Source organism: Tauraco erythrolophus, chromosome 3, assembly GCF_009769465.1.
Source record: "Tauraco erythrolophus isolate bTauEry1 chromosome 3, bTauEry1.pri, whole genome shotgun sequence".
NCBI lineage: Eukaryota > Metazoa > Chordata > Aves > Musophagiformes > Musophagidae > Tauraco > Tauraco erythrolophus.
The window spans coordinates 47,510,598-47,526,003 of record NC_141467.1 but is presented as its reverse complement, the minus strand read 5'-3'; the positions used below and the strand labels follow the sequence as shown (position 1 = coordinate 47,526,003).

The 15,406-nt window shown below is 42.3% G+C and overlaps 1 protein-coding gene across 1 annotated transcript in view; it reads right to left on the bottom strand.

Annotated features, from left to right (window-relative positions):
• Nucleotides 1–6,499: 6,499 nt before the first annotated feature.
• Nucleotides 6,500–15,406, bottom strand: part of PPP4R1 (protein phosphatase 4 regulatory subunit 1) — a 68,447-nt gene continuing 59,540 nt past the window's right edge. Inside the window, exons 14-20 of the mRNA XM_086608574.1 lie at nucleotides 14,671–14,856; nucleotides 13,052–13,213; nucleotides 12,337–12,437; nucleotides 10,522–10,642; nucleotides 10,290–10,424; nucleotides 9,131–9,272; nucleotides 6,500–7,434 (exon numbers count right to left, since the gene is read on the bottom strand). Coding sequence (XP_086464700.1) covers nucleotides 7,271–7,434; nucleotides 9,131–9,272; nucleotides 10,290–10,424; nucleotides 10,522–10,642; nucleotides 12,337–12,437; nucleotides 13,052–13,213; nucleotides 14,671–14,856 — 1,011 coding nt within the window. The 3' untranslated portion in view covers nucleotides 6,500–7,270. The remainder of the gene's footprint in view (nucleotides 7,435–9,130; nucleotides 9,273–10,289; nucleotides 10,425–10,521; nucleotides 10,643–12,336; nucleotides 12,438–13,051; nucleotides 13,214–14,670; nucleotides 14,857–15,406) is intronic.

The window sequence follows — 15,406 nt, the reverse complement described above, 5'->3', positions numbered from 1 at the left end:
CTTAAAACAAGACTTTTTCTGACAACGTACAGCTCGTACAGGCTGAGTGCAGCAACAGAACCTCTGTCAGAGCCTTTGTACAAAACTCCAGACTGACTTACCTTTACTGAAACCAAGAACCAACAGGCCCACAACGTTAATTCGTGTTGTAAAAGTTTTGTCATGTCCACAACAGTTTGATGTGGCCCATCTGCTTTCCTCTGGAAAATCTAAGCGTTTCCACCACAGAGCATTACTTCACACCTCACTTGTTTTTATAGTCCTTTTCAACGCAAGCCTGGAACAGATTTTGTCCAGTCAGTCAGTCAAACCCAAAGGAGCAAGCAGCACTGTGGAAATGAGTCACCGCGACTGCCATGCCAACAGGAACCAGGACACAAACCTGTCTTTTGCCAGCAATAGGTCACTTGCATCTAACTGGAAACGCGTCAGCTTTTGTGCTCGTTGAAACACTGCAACTGTGCAACGAACCACGTTCAGACATCTTTCATACCGAGCAGGTTTTTTTCCTCCCAATAAAGTCTTTCTACTCTGAAAAACAGCAGCCTGCAGTGAACTGTTACTGCCTGAATGGTTGAACAGGCTGGCTTTTTTTTTTTTATCGTATTTATTGAAAGATAAGACAAAAAGGGGAAGAATAAACAATGAGCAGTACTCCTCTCAGATCACAAGTCTAAAAACATCAACTTGTGTCCAACACCTTGCAGGATGCCACCCAGCCTTCCAGGTTTCCTGGGCTCTGCATTGTCCACACCAGGCTTCCAACACTGGCTCAGCTTCATTCTCACAGAAGCAGAATCCACCAGTTTTGGTACGATTCTGACAGGTTTCCTCTCCAGTGCAGGGAGGTATGTTGAAAGCACTGCTGTGTAGCATAGTCCTACAGGGAACCATAAGGGAATCCAGAAATTCACTGTCCTTTACGATGAAGACAAAGGACCACTGTACAGGAAGCTTCCACCTCCATTCACCAATTCCAGTACTAGCACTGGGGGGATTCGTTTTTACCTCTGTGTCTTGTCAGATTAATAAACCAAGTCTAATTTTTCAAGTGTAGCAAAGCCAAGAATTTTATACCCGGAAATGCAAGACTTCTCTATCAATTAAAAAAAAAAAAAAATAAAGCATCGACCTGAATCTGCCAAAAAGAGGTTTGACCAAGCTTCCTCTGACAAGGTTTTCATTTTCCAGCATGCACCTCTGACTCATAGTGCTTCAGCTGCAGAGGAACAAATGCCTCATCCAGACAAAATAAGGCTCATATCCAACAGCACAAGTTCTCTACAGTGTTTTTAAAAACACACTCCAACAGCAGAAGCCAGTGGCACCACCCCATATCGGAGAACAGCTGTCAGTCCTTCCTGTCCCAGGGAGACAGGCGCAGCCCCAGTCGCACAGCCTCAGGCCAAGCCCCCGGATGCTCCTCTATCCTGTTGCGGATGCCAAAGGCAACGCCTGCCAGAATGGATCCCCTGGGGCACTCTGTGCCTCCAGCTCAGCACTGGCACTTTCACTGCAGACCTTCTTGGACATAACCGACTGCTACCAAGTTTTGCCTGGAGTCTCTTGTGTCACTGACTATCTTAATGTGAGCGAGAAGGTCTGCCAAAGGCTTATGTTGCAAAATATAGGATTTTAACCAGACAACCCCTCTCCCATGCACTGGGAGAATTCCTCGTCTGAACTGCAAAACACAAGGAGTTCACCACAGTGCAGTTACAGCTCGGGGCAGTGAGAGCAGCCCTTGTGCCTGCTGGCATGCCCACGGCCTGCCCTGGCCGTACCCCACTGACTAGACACGAGCCATGACAGTAGCTGACAGCCCTTCTACAACTTCTGCTCTGTTCCAAAGAAGGGCCTGTGGGGAGCAGAGGGCAGACATCAGGAAAAAGGCCAAGACTAAAGGTCGCTGCATCCTAAAACTTCTAATGCTGTTCCTCAAGTTGTGATGACTTGTCAGCTGACTTCTCCCTAGATGCTCCTCCACAGCCTCTCCTGACAGAGCTGCTCTGTCCTTCAAAGCAGGAACGCACCAAGGCCCCTGGAGAGAGACCAACTCACTGCGAACTGGGGCTCATCAGCACAGGCCTTTCCCTTCCCAAACCCCTCTTCTCTGCTGGACTCCCCAGTCCAGGAGAGGAACCGCAGCCTAAAGCTCCCTGTCCGAGCAGGAAGGGAGGGCTTAGCTACAGCTCAGCAGACCACTGGGGAAGGCAGCAGTCTGAGCATTTTGATCTGACAGATGGGAGTGTCACACCCGAGATCTCAACACCAAGGAACACCGTTTGCCGACAAGCAAGAGGTCTGCCTGGCAGTCCCGAGGAGCTCCTGCTGCCGCACCCTCCCTTACGCGGAACCTCACCGCGGCACTGTGAGCTGCTGCCTGTTTATCACGGCGCGGCGTGGGGCCTTGGGGCAGGCAGGGGCAGGGCATCTCTGCTCACAGTGCTGCTTATAGGAAACGGCAGGCACAAAAATCCAGAAGGTGACCGAAAGAAAAGAAAGAAAAACAAAACAAAACGTCTCAGTCAAGAGACCAGAAGAAACAACTGTGAAATAAACGACCAACACAAGAGAAACGGCCCAGCCTCCATTTGAACCTTTGCTGTCACCTTCCGCAAACCAAGTTTCTCTGGGTTCTTACTTACACAGGAAACCCAGATTGACTGAAAAACAACTGAAATTTCTTTGATGTTCAACCAGTGCACCTCTTCTCCTCTCAGTGGCCCTGTTTGAAGACATTCAGAGAAGCACGCTCAGTACCTTCACTCTTCACAGTCATGATTCAAAAGCGCCTGCAGTTAATCCTTTTAGAACATTTCCCACACAGAAACATTACTGCACCTCTGCAGAAGTGGGTCACAGTACTTGGAGCAGACCACGCCTGGAAGGAGGGCTGTAACATGTTTAAACATCTGTTAACTTGTTTCTGCTAAGTCACAGTGTATTTTAATAGGCTAGATGCAGTCCAGCCTCAACTGCAACTGAGCCCTAAAACAATCCCATTACCTTGGCCTCTATTTATTTTCCTGACCTAAGTAAAAGTTAAGTAAAACTAAGAGGCAGAGTCTGAAAGCTCTTGGGGGTGGGGGGAAGTGGGGAGGAGAAGATCATGCAAAGTTTAAATGAGTTTTCCTGTCACAGTCTTACATTTTTAAGGCGGTCCACCAGTATCCCCTAACTCTGCGTATAAAGAAAAGATTAATCACTTTAAATGTACTTTCCGTGTTGTCTGAAGGAAGGCAAGTCTTTCCTTCAGCATCAGAGAGGGGAGAACTGACATGAGAGAACAAGTGGAACAGAGAAACGGCTTTTGTCCATCTGCCTGTCTCAGATGCCTCTTCCCATCCTGCCAAGACAGAGAGATCCCTGGGCTGAAATCAGGTCAGAAAACACGAGCACTGCACACAAGTTTCCACACCAAAGGACAAGGGAACCAAAGGAGACCTTGCCGGCAGGAAGGAACCCAACCAAAGCGCCAGAGCATGCTTGAGGCACAGGACAAACTTTGCTGTTCTCTCCTCTCTGCCCATCCACTACCAACTCGAACCAGCCGGTTCTGAACCCTGACCGCCGACAGCACAGGGAAAAGGGGGCAAGCACTAACAGGCACGTAACAAGTCCCTGAGGGGGCACAATCCATTGACTGAACATGAAAACCATCACAGCCAGACCTACACCGGCACAGCGGGTTCCCAAGCCCAGGCAAACATTTAACATTTCAGCTGGGCTCAAATTAGTCTGCTGTTCTGCAGTTCTAGTGAACACAGGATCTTGTCCACAGGGCCAGGAATTTGTGCAACACCTATCTGGGACATTCAAAACAGCAAAAACTGATTTCCAAGTGTCAGTCATGTCTTGGTTAAAAACAAACTGCCCTCTTGAGGGTTCTAGACATTTGCCAGTTTTATTGGGATAAAACCTGCAGGAAAGCACAGTGAGGAAACGGCCCTACCAAATCCTGACAGGTCTCTGGGGAGGACCAACCAAAGACAGAGAACCTGCTGTGAAAAGCAGCAAGTAGGAAAAAGGCAGACCATGCTGTAACCAGGACATGGGAACAAGGGATTTCCCACGAAGAAGCTCCAGGATGAGTGAGCCAAAAGATTAAACAGAAAACAATTAAAATTGTTTGTGAAGGACTGATGTGGTATTCTACCAAGGCAGCAGGGGTAGAGCTATGATACCGCTTTTGGGAAACCATGGACCAAAAGATGGCAATTCAGGAGCCACCTCACTTTCTGTTCACGAAATCCTGACCAAAACAGAAATTGAGATGCAAAGCTCGAATCTTTCTTCAGGGGACACTCACACAAGGAAATTCACCGGGAGCATTCCCAGACACTGTCCCACAGGAAAAACAGCTCCTTTTTTCACCACTCAGAACTGAGACGCACATTTCCCCAAACCCCATATCCTTAGGGACAAGTTGAAGCTTGAATTACTGACATGGCTAGCACTGCCGGCATGAGAAAATTCCCTATTAGAGCTATGCAACAGAGACCACATCCCTCTGGCTGTAGATCAAATGCAACGCTGAGAATAAAGCAAGCCTTTCCTTCCCTTTCACTTCTTGGGAATCACCAAATGAAGCAGATAAGAGGCAGACAGATCCATGACATGGTGGGCGAAGGAAAAGGAGAAAGACAGCTATTTCTCCTCTTCCCTGAAGGTGATCTTTATTTGTTACATGTCAGGGGAATGCAGGCAATCTGCAGCTAAAAATACTCAGTCATCCTTAGAAAAAGCCTCAGACTCTCCTTCAAATTCACTGGCCTGCACCAGTACTGAAGAAATACAGAACAGAGAGCATCCAGAAGATCTGTGTGTCTCATTTTTCAATTTAAAGGTGTCTCACCCTTAAGTAACTAGAAAATACCTAAAGGGATCAGATATAATGCTTTATTTTACTGGACTAGTGGAACAGTACATTAGTACAGTAACAGAATTAGGTTGGGGCATGTTCATTCTGGACTAAAAACACTAGGATTTCTTTTAAGTCCCAATACTACTGCACTCCATTCACAGTTAGAAGATGACCTGAAGCATACTCTGTTGTGAATAAAGCACTGATCCCATTCACCTCAGAAACTACACACATGACAATTCAACTGTCATTACACTGAGACAACAAACAAGGGATTTATGTACCCTGAACAAAACACAGCCATCGACTGGACTTCAGTGCGTATTTCTAAAATGGAAATCGTCTGGCCCAAGACAGGACTAGTTACTTCTAGATGTTCTCCGTATGGCAGCAGGGAGAGCTCAGAAATCCTCCTGCCTGAAGCGCTCACTGCTTTCTGACAACCTGCTGTCACTCAGACACATTGCTGTCACACTGCCTAGCCCTCTAGGGATTTGTGCGTGATTTCTGAACAATTATCGGAGAACATGAGGAACAGAAAACCTGATGAGAATACTACCTACACTACAGGAACTTCTGACCTGGGCATATAGTTGCCTTTTCAAATTTTAAGCCGATTTTGAAAAGAAAGAGGGACAAGCAAAGGAAAAACCTAAAAAAACCCACCAAACTCCAAAACCACCAAACCCTCCCCGCCACAAGCCCCAACTCTAAAAAAAAACAACCCCAAAACGCCACAACAAAAAACAAACCAACCCCCAAAAAATCCCAAATCCACCAAGCTGCAAGGCAGACAGAGACGACTATCTTTACGACCTCCATGGCCATGCTCAGGAGTAGAAAAGTAGGCCTTTGGGGACTAAGTAGCAACTTTTTATTTACTAGAAAAGAAACTGCAAAAGAACCTATCTTCCCAGGAAAACAAGGGGAAAAAAAAGAGACACCTGCCTGAGGCTAAACTGACAGATATCAGGCACCTGACTGATAAATGAAAACGTTCTGCTAAAATACATCAAAGACAAGCTGCCACAGCCATTTCTGCCTCCTCAGGAAAACAAGCTTCACACACTTCAGGTTCAGCAGGCTGGAGGAAAGGTGAGTTAAAGCAAGTTGCCCCTGGAAGACAGAGAAGGAGATGCTGTATCAGTCATTTTAAATGAGAGGAAAAGAAAGCAGCCAATGGACTGAAGGCATATTAAGGGCAGTTTGAGCTCACGGTTTCCTGTAAATCCGGACTGAGGTGGATATTCAGACTCACTTCAGCAAAGATGCCACTTCACGCTGGAGTGACAGGTTCCCAAGCACAATACAGATGCTTGAAAAAGAATCCAGCAAAACCTCAATTACACGGCCAAAGTACACCTGTGCTGTAGTATACCTCATCTCAAAACGCAAAATTCTTCACAATCATTAAGCAAACTCCTTCCCCTGCAATAGCTGTCAAAGCATAAAGAACTAGAAAAAAAAAAGCGCCACTTAAATTTCAAACTTATTCTTTTAATGTCTTAAAAATGTCACAAGATTGCTTCCAATCTTATTAATAAATTTTATTTGGACAAGAAGAGAACAACTCGTATCACAACAGCTTTAAACAACATGATTAAAGACTGCAGCACTCCAAGGAGGCTCACAGATATGTACAGTATATGAAGAAAAAAGTTGCACCTCAGAGCTGATCATGATCAAGTTAAAAATACCTGACTTAAAGTACATGTGCTAATAAGTTTCCTTTAGGTCATGACCAGCATGAAAATAATCAGGACACAGGTACTCAGCAAAGTTTTCTGCTAATGGGTACAGCAATATGCTGCATTTAAGGATTAAAATCAAATTCTAGTTTAGTGTTAGCACTGAGCCCTTAAGAGAAATCCAAATTTCTACTTTTCCCCATTTACAAACATCAAGCTATTCCCACTTAAGGGTGTGCCCAGCTGCACGCAAATCAAGTCCTTGAATGATAAAAACTTTTAGCGCTAATACTGGAGGTCTTACATCCCGGTATAAATTTGCCTTTCTGGCCATTTCATCTATCAGTTGCTACAGAAAATACTTGCTAAGTTAACTCCTCAGGAGAAACAATGCAGGTCTCTGGAAATCACATCCTTTCTACAATGAAAATGATCTGCCAATTCAAGTTTCATTTGTTCAGGAAGACAGAAGATTTAAGGCTTCGGTGGCAAAAATAATCCTCTGAGCAGTGTTTTTCTAAAGTCAAGCTGACACAGGTACATTTACTTTTTCTTGACTTAAAATCCCTGGTATCAGGTTTAGATAATATCCACCTGTTAAGTCTGGCAAGAAATCTCTCCTTCCAAAGAGGTTGTCCTAGATCAACCATTTTAGAAGCATTTGAGGATAGTTTGTTTAAATATTTTTTTTAATTATAGCAACATTCAGAATTTTTTAATAAGTTGATGAAGCAGTGCTCATGGCGTCATCTGCAATTTTGGTACTGGCAGGGTGTATGCTTGCGAAATACTTGACATCACTGTCATCATCCATTTGAAGCGCCATAATTGTTTGTTCCACAGCTTCTTGATGAGAGTTGGCAGAATTTAGAAAATACTCTGAAAGAGAAAATGCACAAGACTTACAGAAAGAAAAGACGGCAGATACTTCAATGCTAACCTCAGCATACTATCATGAGGTTCCAAATCTCAGGAAACAGTGCACACGTGTAGTAAAACTGAAATATGTGAGCAGGCACACAACACTTCTGAATATACCTATGAATTCACCTTAAAAAAAAAAAAGAATCATTCCATGTTTCAGAGCACAGTTGCTCTTCACAGTGCTGTTAGAGTACAGGATTTCTATGGTCCTTCGGTGTAAAAGTAAGCGTGACAGACTCTATGACCAAAGAGAAAGAAGAAACCTGCAAGAGACTCAGGAGGAGTGTGCTTGTACCTGTGATGGAGGGAAGGTATCACAAACCCATGGCCATGCCACTCCATTTCACTGGCAGGCTTGCCAAATAATTATCAAACAATAAAACTAAGATAACATGAAATAAGAATGCAAGTTCTAACATCTGACAGTTTTCATGAACTACACAACCCAAGTTGCATAAAAGCAGCGTAACTGCAAACAGCTCATAGGAAGGGCAATTCAGATCTGAGGCTTAAAAACTTCTGAATTTATTTTTTAAATCTGCCTTTCATAATCTGTCCACCATCTCTAATCATACGCACATCTTTGAGGCAGGGACTACCTGTATTATAAGCTTACATGGTGACAATGCACAACGGAAGTGTACCATCCAGGTGGGGAGCACGAAAATAACAAGGACAACAAAAATATCAATACTACATGATAGCAGGAAGAACACTGACAGCCTTGGCACAGTTAACAGAGGATAAATTGCTGCACATCAGTTGATCCATCTACATACGCTTACTCAGAGTCTCCAGCATGCAAAGGCAGCTGGCAATAGCCTAGTTCTCACTGTGTTGGCATCCTTTATCTTGCAAGATGTTCAAAACTCTGGACGTTTTTCTTCACACTTTTATACTAGAAACAGCAGTCCTCAAGCCAGTGTATGGTTTCAAGGAAGAAAGTGACCAGAACTGGATGAAGTACTCCAAGTGCGGACACTCTGCTGGCTGATAAAACAGCACAGTATTTCTAACGTTATTTCCCTTTACAGTGCTTTGGAATCTGAGCACTGCTGACTCTTCTGGCATCTGCTACGCATTGGGGATGCCTTCCTAAGCAAAGGCTGCAATTTGAAAGTTGCATGACTAATTTCCCTGAAGAGACTTCTGAGGAACTTTCTTCCCTCTGCTAACATAAAATATAAAAAACAAACAGCAGCCATCTCTTCTTCCTCAATGAGAAAACAGATGGTGGATTTGCATGAAAGGATTTTTCTTTTTTATCCTTATTACACAGAACACCAACAGAATTTTTTTTAAACTGAATAAAAGGCACTGCTCAACAATTTCACAGTTGATAGTTGTTCATTTGCGCTTTGTGTGCCCTGATGACACTTCTACAAACTAGCTCATTCAGAGAAAATGGTACCAAAGAACAGGCTAGCATATGAGCCAGAATTCATATTTCCCCAGCATTACACAACAGTGGCTCTGACACCACAACAAGGTTCGTGGTTTTATCTCAGCCAAGGTAATGTTCCACACCAAAGAGACAGTAAAAGCAAGAGCGACCCACATTTGATGTTTCTTCTTTCCCAGCTGACTACAGGAAAGCGGAGAGACAAAGAGATAAGCAGTCGGCCCACTGCGATGCTTTCTGACCACTAACCTTTCTCTAAAAGGGTTTGCTTTAACGTTTTTGCAAGCAGGACTCGAACATTTGGAACTCTGTCAGATGCCAAGTGTAATAAGTGTGGCAACAGATGCACAGCAAACTGGTCCATGGGCAGGCAGTCATCTTCACTGATAGTCTGGCAAAAAGACAGAAGCAATTTCATTAGATTTCAGCACAGTGAAGATAAAATCCCAACACATAATCAGAGCTGACAGATCTTACTACCTTCATAGCACGAATACAGTAGGTAGTATCCACAAAGTTTTAAAATACGGTACAGTGCTTCCCAGCACAAAGTCATACACAATGAAGCAAGCTGGAGTTGAGGAAATTCAGGCTCAGTTAGAAGTTCACTTTATTTTGTATGAAGTCTGGCAACTTCCTTATTTTTACTGTTTTGTTTTTTTTTTTTTTAACCACTGTATCATTTGAAAACAGGGAAGAAAAGTAAAAGACCTTCGCAATCCTTTTTATAACTGATTTAGTCTTGTTTTAACGAAGTACTGCATTAAGACAAGAATGGTTCATCTCAATAAAAATCCGTTGTATTCAAACGTGTTTCTCTAAATAAGCTCAAAGCTCACGTTTCTCCAAACGCTTCAAAGAACTGTCCCACTAGGGCAGCAGTCATGCTGGCTCCCAGTCTGCACCTCTGCTACAGCCTCTAAATTTGACCATTTCCTTTGAAGACCGCTAGTTTCAACTCTCCTGCTTATTTTGCTGAGAATACGTTGGTTTTGACCAAGCTGCACTAACTAGCTGGCTAAGGAGGTATAAGCAGCACTTGATATCTAAAGGGTAACCCAAAAAAGTGGCAGACTGCTACAGGATATTATAAAAATCTCACTTCATGCTGAGTAACAAAGCAACTTCCCAACACTTGGGGATTATTTTGCTGTGCTTCTGTTTTATACTCATCACATCTGACAGCCTAATGTTAACATACTAAGCTGAAGTTACATGCAAGCTCATCTATGGAGCAACACTGAAGAAAACAGTCATGAAATCTATTCCCTTGGAAACGAACTTCTCAAATATTCATGAAAATAACGATAACAGACAGCTGAAGGGTTCCAGTGGCTATCTCCCCTTAATTCTTATCACTACCACCACCCACCCAAAACCAAAAGAGATGAACAAAAAGACATTTTACCTGGCAAATAAAAACAAAAGTTTGCCGCCCAGACCATTTGCGGCATCTACAGAACTTTTCAACAAGTTCATTCATGAGGTCTACCACAAAGGTTGATGTTGAAGCCAGGTACAGCTTTTTTACCATTTCACTAACCTTGAAGAAATGAGAAGAAAAAAATAAAATAGAGAAGTTACTTCTGACCACCAACCCTCAGAAGTTTGAAATGTTGACTTTACTTAGATTGCTTTACCAGCTTGTAAGAAATCCAACGGACAGAAGACACTTTGTCTGCACAGAGGCTGAAAGCGATAGGTCGCAAGTAGTCATAAATGTCTCTGGCACTGTACAGGTCTAGAAGCAAGATCAGTTGCCTACAAGATGGAAGAACAACCAAACAGAGTAAGTTTATAATAAGAAGAAAGGTAGCTTTAACTGTGAATATGATCATTTACATGACTATGCTTGCCAAACATGCAATGTCGCCATAACAAAGTTACTGAAAAGTAAAATCTTCTATTTTTCAATGCCATTAGTTTTGCTATAGGTCACTTGCAAGTTTTAAATTGCCACTTATTCACAATAATGGCAAAATTCTGCATGAGCTCAAAGAATGAAAAAGTAGAGGAGATGCAAGGGAACCAAGGCTGCATTTACAAGGCAGGGATCCTGACAACAGCTACAATGTTCATGCAGCACAGCGATCCAGCTGTGAATGACACCACAGCGTGCACGTATGTTTGAGTACCTCGTAAAGACATCTCACACATGTACAGCTACAAAGCAACTACTCTAACTTAGTTTGATAAGTATCCTTTGTCATTTAAGTACACTAATTTATCAAATCAATTAACTTCCTCTACTTCAGAGTACACTGGACAACTAGAGAAATTACAAGTCTTCAGTTTGTAATGAGTTAAGACTTTAGCTGGCTGCAGACACTAGTGTATGTCATGAATGGTAGAATGTACATCAAAAGAAGTGGCATGACATGTCACAAGCAGTCAATGGAACGTCTCCACACCAGCAGTAATTTGTAGTTACTAAATCAAAACAAAAACATCATGACATCATGATCAGTTGTTAAACTAGGTCTCTCAAAATTTAATTCAAAAGATACAGTGTAATTAGTCATTACTATATGCTCATTTCATCATTCCTGATAGAGAAGCCCTGGTCCCACAGTGTGTCCTCACAGTGTAAGTGCTGCAGCCTTGATCACCTTGGTGGCCCTCTGCTGAACTTGAGTTCCACCGTATCAGCATCTTTCTTGCATTGGTACAGATGCATTACTCCAGATGAGATCTATTGAGTGCTGACTAGAGGAGGCTAATCTGCTCTATACTGACTGTGCCCTGTTGATACAGCCCAGGACTGTGCTGCCAGGACACGCTGCTGGCTCATGTTCAGCTCACTATCCTCTGTGATACTCCGGGCCTTTACAGCAGAGCTGCCAGGGCAGCCAGTCCTCGATCTGTCTCACTGTCAGAAGCTCTGTCTACATGCAGGACTTGACATATGTCCCTTGTTGAATTTCATAAGCCACTTCCTCTGCTAGCTTTCCTGCGCAACGTGACCCTTCAGAGCTGCCTCCCATAGGAACTCACCTACCAGGTTCCATGAAAAAGCCAGAGTCTGCTCAGACGAAGTCTAAGGTCACTACTCTGCTACTCACTTTCTTTACTCCTTGTAAGATCTTGATCTCCTCTGTTTCATGGTCATTAATTCAGCCTACTTATCAAATACAGCAACTTGAAGTCAAATTGCTAGAACACTTCTATTGACTTTAAGGGCAATCAGATGTCGTCTTCTCTTTTGGCAGCTTCTTTTTTATAGTAAAGTAATGTTTTCAACATATGGTGATAAAAAAAGACATTCAAGTGCCAACTATGGTAAGTGATATGCAAATACTAGGAATTTTTAAGCATGGAGGCCAAGTGGAAGAGGATAAAGACTGTCCACTAATTAAAAATGAAATAAAGAATTTCACTGTAAAACATCTCTTCTATGATTTTAACATTTTTAAATATCCATAGCAATAAAAATAAGCATCCAGAAAACTACATACTCAGCCAGCTCAGCACGGAAGCGCCAGTTCCTGCTGTTATCAGTCACTAGGAATTCCTGAAGCTGATAAAGATACTCTCGTCTTTTGTCAAGATGAAGAAGCTGTAACAGTAAATATAAACTTACATAGAGAAACGTTCTATCTGCTGATTGTAGCCTACAAGAGCTTTAAAATTCAACTAATGAAACACTTGCTTTTATTAATAAATGAATAAATAAATAAATCTTTAGCAATAGTGATGCTTTCTTGGGCTAAAGCCTATTATGCTTAAGTCTAAAATCACATGGGGCACTACTGAAATCAAAATCTGATTCACTCTCTACTTTTACTCTAGGAAACAAGAGGGGTAAGTGGTAAAGATAGCATTGATTTTAAAGGTTTTATGATTTGTGTCTTTCAGCTCCAAAAACAAGGCAGTTACAGAAAAACCCCTAAAGAGATTTGAGAAGTAAGCTGCAGAGAGAGGTTAGAGCTATCAGGAAACTTAATACCATCCACTGGCACCTATATTGAACAAACATGCACAAACCAGGCTCTTCAGAAAAAACAAAGCATTAACAACATAGATCTTCTGCAAAATACACTCCAGTGTATTTTTCAACAGATATCTGTATGGACTCCCACAGAGTGTTATACCAGCGTCATGTTAAAAAGCAAGTGTATACAAAGAAATGAAGCAAAATACGTAATTGCACTCGGCCAGGGTTGAACATACCTTCAGGAAGTCATGTAAGTGTTTAAGCACGCCTATCCTGACTTCATCTAGATCTTTTAAGAAGCCATTGAAGACAGGAACTAAGTCTCCAGCTGTAAGCTGATCTCCAAGAATGACGGCAAGTTCATGTATAGAAAACGCTAGCGTTCGCCGAACCTTCCACTGTAAAATAAATAAATGAATTTTATTGATGTATCATTTGAAGTGCTCTATTTTAACGTGAGTATCAGTAACCAAGCTGGATTCCCAGTGAGCTACAGTACTTACAAATACACTCAGTCTCACATAACAATTGAAAACAAAATTGAAAATTTAAAAAAAAAAAAAAAAAAAAAGAGGACAAATGATGAGGTATCATTTCTTCCACCTGAGTATCAAGGAACTAGGCAAACAGAAATAATGACAATATTTTAATTTTCCAGGTGTCGGGAAGGAAAATAGCATTCCTGACATCAGTACTCTTCCACACATTACTCTCTTGTTTAAATTCTTTTGGGTAAATTAGTTCCATACTACTTCTCTCTCACTTGCTTAATTTATAAAACAGAGTAAGATATATACGCCATGATATTTCAGCTGGCATATTTTAGTTTCCATAATAGGTAAAGTTTTACTCACAATGAATGCCCAGCAGTCCAAGGACTAGTAGAGCTTTTACTCACCCTAAATCGAGGGGGCAGTTTTAATGGAGTAATTATTTCAAATAAGTCTTTTTAAAAATAAAATAGCATCTATTCTTTAGCCAGCACCTTCCAATTAGCACAGGTACTGTTCTTTTGCCCTGGTTTGGTGATTCAGCCTGAATTCAGATTAGACTGGCGATAAACTCTGGACAGTTTTGAATGCAGGGTAATTTGGTTTTACTTATGTTTTAAATTTATTAGTTAGTTGTTTTTAATGACTGCAAAAGAGCTCGGAAAATATGAGCAACAGTCACATACAAAATTACTCGCTACATATCACCGAGAACTGCTGCTCTGACATAGCAAGCAGCAAGTTCAAGAGAGGTGAAGCAGTCTGAGAATGCTTAAAAAAATAAAAAGAGCATCTCCAAAAAAGGAAACGAGAGGACTGGGAAACAACTGAAAGCCAACAGTAAAATGCACAAAGCCACTTCTTTACCACCTGACAACAAGGAAAATGCTGCTGTTTCCAGTATTTGTTTTTAAAACAGCAATGCTGCATAGTGATCGTGATGTTTTCCCTTATGACTGACGGGATACAGCACCAAAAGGCCACCAAAAGGCCTGGCGTGAGGCTGACTCACTGAGCTCCAGACATGCCTGCAGGGGCACATGTCTGCTCACGCACAGCAGCACAGCCCAAATTCTCATACCTATGAGAATCCCAAGCACCGCCATAAGATCTTAAACAAGCAGAGGAAATCAGAGACCTCTCCTCACATTCCCACTGGAGATCCACCTCCCACTCAAACTGCCCCATTTCCTTACTACCTGAGCACCACACACATCCAGTGTCCTGTTAGACCACAGTTACACTTTCATTCACTACATGAATAACTGGTATCAGCAACAGAGAAACCATCGTAAAAGTTCAGAGCATCTGTTGTCACCTCATAAAAGTTCAGACCATTCCCTGTCAGAGCTTTTTGAGCTTACCTGCATGTCAGATGCCAGCGTCTCGTAGGTATCTTTCAAACAGTGCCAATTCTGTCTGCCTAACGTAAGCGCCACACCTGGCAGGCTGTAGGCACAGTGTTTGGCAATCTCGGTATCAACCGTTTGTGCGCGAGATGGATCAGTCATTGATAAATACTGATCCAGCAAGGCTTGAGGTACAACATCCTACAGCAAGAAAAGGGTAAAGTATTTACACTATTTTCAGTAAATCCTCATAAGGCTTACTAAAAACTCGAGGGCACACTGTCAGAAGACCATTTTTGCCCCCCTACAACTATACAGTATTACTTAATTACAATCTCTTAATAAGAATGCGAAGATTTTGTATTTCCTAAGTTCCACCAAAAAGTTCCAAAGAAATGATGACATGACTGGGTGCTATTTGAAAACATACAGACGGATGTAACAGATGAGTGGGTGGATCACTGTCTACTTAGGCAGACCAGGAAATTAAGAGGCTACATTCTACTTTTCCTACAAACATTCAGGCTTGCAGGTTGTGCAAATAGTCATATTAACTCATCCGCAAAAAAAAAAAAGCAGAATAGTAAATGACAAGACTTGCTCAAAAATAATTTTCCTATTTGTCTCAAAGTCTTGGGGACGTAAGGGGACAAAAACTAAATTAAAATGACTTGAGGCGAGGGGAAGGAGAGGGGTGAGAGTATGGTGTGTTCAATATTGCTTCCTAAGTCCCCGAAGAGCGCAAGGAAAA